We start from the raw sequence: 4,947 nt of genomic DNA, 5'->3' as shown, positions 1-4,947 counted from the left end.
GTTTCACAGTGTGAAAGTGTGTGTGTGTGTGTGTGTGTGTGTGTGTGTGTGTGAGTGAGTGAGTGTGTGTGTGTGTGTCAGAAGCTTCAGTCATTTCTCAATCACCTTTCAATCGTTCTTTCAGTGTAAATCTGGACTCGATTCAGGCCGAAACCAATCACCTTCTGAAGAGACTGAGAGACGCGGAGAAGAAAGTCTCCTCATCGCTCAAGGACGTCAAGCAGCAGTTCTCAGGGCTCATCGAGGTACAGACAGGTACAGACACAAAACAGCTTCTCTTTCCAGCTTTGTGATTTTCCTGATGTTCCTGCGGTGTTTGTGCAGAAGAACCTGACTGCGTGTGAAGCTCTGGACCAGCGTTTCTCCAACATGGACAGCAGGAAGGGTGAACTGGCTCAGTATCTGTGTGAAGACGTGGCTCAGCTCTCGCTGGATGAGCTCTTCAGCACCATCAAGACCTTCCGTCAGCTCTTCATCAGAGCCCTGAAGGTGCGTGAGAGTTATAATGCACCAAATAAACACGTCATATTGGCTTCATGGGGCTCAGATGAAGACGCTTTTAAACCCTTAACTGAGACACATTAAAGACCAGAATAATATAATAATATAAATTAAACGCTTTCTATTGATATTAAAATAATTTAATATTAAAAGTTGTTTGTAATATTAAAAACAATATTTTATTGATATTAAAATATTTGAATATTAATAAATGAATAATATTAAAGTTGCTTTTAATATTAAAAACTAATATTTTTAATTATTAACTAATTCAAAACTAATATTTTAAATTTAATATATTTTAATATTAGTGTTTTTAATTAAAACTGAATGTTTTAATTAACAATACTATATTTGAAGGAATAGTTAATAGTTGTTTTTAATTATTCACTAATGTTTTTAAAATTAAAATTATTATATTATATTAAAGTTGTTCTTAAAATTGAACTAATTTTAATTAATATTCAAATCAATTATAGTTAGTATTAAAGCAATTTTAATTAAAAACTGCTAATTATAGAATTGATATCAAAATATTATTAAATAATTCATATTAAAACAGCTAGTTAATATTAAAGTTGCTTTTGCTATTAAAAAATATTTTAATTAATATTAGTGTTTTAATATTAATTAATAAAGTAATTTTAATTAAAAAAGGGTTAATTAGTATTAAAATAAGTACTTATTAGTGAAATAGTTTTTTATATTAAGAATTTTTTTTATTAATTTTAAAATGTACAGTTAATATTAAAGTCATTTGTAATTTAATAAAAATTACTTTGAACACTTCAGCAGCTGTACAGCATTATGGTGGCAGGAAATGTAAAAATCAAGTTTATTAATTTTATGAAATTAAAATTAAAACTAAATATATAAAAGAATAATAAAATATTATATTATTTCATTAATAATAAAATAACACTGAGTGGTGTTCACGTCACAGAGGTCAGTAAATGTGGGTCCTTCTGCAGGAAAACAAGCTCCGTAAAGAACAAGCGGCCAAAGCCGAGAAAAGAAAGCAGCAGCTGGTGGAGGAGGAGTCCAAGAGACAGAAGGGAGAAGACGGGAAGATAAGTGAGTCGTAACAAACTATTCCTGTCTGGTTATTGGGTTTGTATTGTGTCATTGTAGCAGCCAGCGTTTCTCTCTCATCACATTCAGTGCAGATACAACATGGGTTGTTTTGCTGTGATGCTGGAGAATACAGATGTTACATTCACTTCCAGTATTTCCACTTTTCATTTCTCATCTCTAATAGAAATCTGTAGGAAGACGGCTCTATCATTGATCAAATAAAAACTAATGTTTAATCTTTTAATTCATATGAAAATATTTTAATATTATTTAATATTAAAGTCAATTAAAAAACTTTTCTATTTAATATTAAAATATTAATTATAGTTAATATTAGTCATTTTTAATATTAAACTAATATTTTTAACATTACAATATTTTCATATTCATTAAGTTTAATGCTAAAGTGTTTTTAATTAATTAAAATAGTCGTTAATATTCATTTAATTCATTTAAAAACTAATAATTTTATTTAATATTACAATATTACATTTTTTTTATTACATTAATCTAATTAAACAAAAAATTTTATTAACATTAAAATATAGTTGTTTTTAATACTGAAAACTAACTAATAGTAACATATTTAAATATTAATTAATAGTTAATATTAAAGTTGTTTTAATTAAAAATAAATGGTTTCTAAGTAATATTAAAATATAGTTAATATTAAAGTCATTTTTAATATTAAACAAATATTTGTAATACTACAATTATATTTTAATATTCATTAAGCTTGATATTGAAGTGTTCTATTATAACAATATTTTATTTAATTAATATTAAAATATTTTAAGTGTATGTGTGTGTATATATATATATAATTTTTTTATTATAATTAATATTTTTAATATTATTTTTAAAAAGTGTTTTAATTAAACACTTTAATTTTAAAAAACTTAATAATAGTCATTTTTAGTTTAGACTTTTCTTATATATATATATATATATATATATATGTGTGTATATGTAATTTGCTACTACAATATTTTCAATATTTTAATATGAATTAAAAATAGTTTTTAATAATTGTATTCCAATATTTTAATATGAATTAATAGTTAAGTTGTTTTTAGTTAATTGTTAATGAACCGTTAATGGGACCAAACGTTATATATTCACTTCCAGTATTTCCAGTTTTCAGTGGCATCTCTAACAGAAATCTGTTTTCAGTTCGTCGAGGCGCAGCTCTGCAGGACGACGGCTGCATCATCGATCAGCTCCTGGCCGACATTCGCAAGGGTTTCCATCTGAGAAAGACTCGTCCCAGGTGCGAATCGGGAAGGGCCCCTTCTAGTGACATGCATAGAGATACAGGAGCGTCCGGTAAGAATATCAGCCGGTGTGGCTCTGAAGCGGCTCCGGTGCACAAGTCTGAAGCGTTCGCGTTTATTTCTCCGCTTTCTCGCGCGCTGCTGTCTGTAGTGAGTGCACTGAAGGGGTCCGACTGCGAGCAGCTGCTCAGTTTATTATTCCATAAAAACAGACTGTAACTTTCCCTGCAGTCCAGAAAGAGCTTTTATTGAAACTGTTCTGAGTTTCTGACCCCTTTAAACCTGATTCCTCATGCCCTGCTGCTCCACCAATCAGCTTTGCCGCTTGCCCTCATCCCTGCTTCTGATTGGTTGTTCACACCAGTCACATGCCTAAAACCTGCATGTCAATGTGAACTGTTAATACAAGCTGTAAACCGCAAATGGGTAGTTGACATTATTCTTTTTTTTTTTTTTTTTACAATATCACTTTTTCAGAATGTTTAAGGAAAAGTTGTTTATATCCTATAAATGGCAACAATTACTTTTAGGTTATCCACTATTTTATTCTGCTTTATATAGGGCTGCATGATTAATCACAATATGGCGTAGTGCTTTAAAACCCTGCCGGTTTCAATCAAAAGAAACATTTGATGGTTTGAAAATTAAGCCATAAATATATCTTTCTTTTTTTTTTCAGTACAATGTACAATAAATAAATTGCAATAAACTACAATAAATTATTCTTATTTTATAATAAATACTTTTTTTAGTTTATGGTTTATTTTTATTTTTTTACCATTGCTTAATATTTTGTTTAATAATAATGAGATATCGTTTTTTATTATTATTATTAGCATTATTATTATTATTATTATTATAATTATTATTGTTTATAAATGTAATATTGTTGATGTTGTTACTTTATTATTATTATTATTATTAAATATAACAGTTATATTTCATATTATATATGGCATATATATTATTTACTATTATTATTATTTATATTATATAATTTAATATATAATACTATATATTAAATAACACATGATAATGTATTTATTGTTGTTTTCATGATCAGAAAAATCGCAATTTCAATTTTTTTCGTCCTAAATTGTGCATATTTACCATCACTAGTGTTTTTCAGATGGTCCTGCAGTGTGACGCACTACTGGAAGTATTTCTATTTCATGTAGATGCTTACATTATTGGAACAGCATGCACGATAATAAAAGAAAAATAAGTAAATATGGCGGGGGGGGGGGGGGGATGTCAACTACCCAAACGCACGCGGTATCATTCTGCAGAGAAGTTGTGTACATTTTGTAAATTAAAAGCTCAACCGACCCTCAAAAGAACACTGGCTTTGCTTCATGCTTCATCTGCATTCAACACACGCTTCCTGAACAAACCCGTCTCTTCTCGTCCTAAAGCAGCAAGTGTCAGGTCTGCTGCAGAAGAAGCTGGATCGTCTCCAGGAGATCGAGCCAAAAGCTGCGGCACCGAACCCAGCACTGAAGCCTCCTCAGAAACACAACACACTCGGGAACCAGACGGTGCGTCACCCAGCTGCCTTACCTCAGCCAACACCGATCAGAACCACATCAGGTCTACAGACGCTCATGTGACTCCAGTCAACACGAGCGAGCCTTTAACTCACACCGACTCCGTCTGTGATAATACTGTCTCTGTGAAGAATAAAGACGAGCCGCTTCATCGCACGGATGACGACGCTAACGATTCGTCTGCAATACAGCAGGCATGTGATGATGTGGGCGGAGTGATGTCACAAGCCCCACCCACTCCTGCTGTAGGCCCCGCCCCCGTAAAACCTGAAAACAAAAAACATTTCTTCCCAAGAAACAAAAAAGGCAGTAATGAAGGTAATCTATTTATATATCTAATAAAGGTCATTTTTCAGCATCGAAAGTGTGTCTTCAAAACATTTTTGCTAATATTTTGGTTTGCAAACACAGTAAATGTTTTCTTTATAAAGCCGATGTTGATTTATTAAAATATTTCACAATATTTTAATGTTTAACATCAGTTTGCTAGAGTCAAGCTGCTGTAATATTTCTGGTTGTTTGGGTCTCATTATTAATCAAGTCCAAGTCAC

General features: G+C 30.9%; 1 protein-coding gene across 1 annotated transcript in view; it reads left to right on the top strand.

Annotated features, from left to right (window-relative positions):
* LOC107703640 (inverted formin-2-like) overlaps window positions 1-4,947 on the top strand; it is a 59,806-nt gene that overhangs the window by 51,092 nt on the left and 3,767 nt on the right. Inside the window, exons 17-21 of the mRNA XM_016506356.1 lie at window positions 125-245; window positions 325-489; window positions 1,473-1,575; window positions 2,749-2,901; window positions 4,265-4,714. Of these exons, the coding sequence (XP_016361842.1) occupies window positions 125-245; window positions 325-489; window positions 1,473-1,575; window positions 2,749-2,901; window positions 4,265-4,714 (992 nt within the window). The remainder of the gene's footprint in view (window positions 1-124; window positions 246-324; window positions 490-1,472; window positions 1,576-2,748; window positions 2,902-4,264; window positions 4,715-4,947) is intronic.

The sequence above is a fragment of the Sinocyclocheilus anshuiensis genome, unplaced genomic scaffold (genome assembly GCF_001515605.1).
Source record: "Sinocyclocheilus anshuiensis isolate Anshui unplaced genomic scaffold, SAMN03320099.WGS_v1.1 scaffold1415, whole genome shotgun sequence".
Taxonomy (NCBI): domain Eukaryota; kingdom Metazoa; phylum Chordata; class Actinopteri; order Cypriniformes; family Cyprinidae; genus Sinocyclocheilus; species Sinocyclocheilus anshuiensis.
Note: the sequence above shows the minus strand (reverse complement) of the source record. Positions and strands in the feature narration are given on the sequence as shown.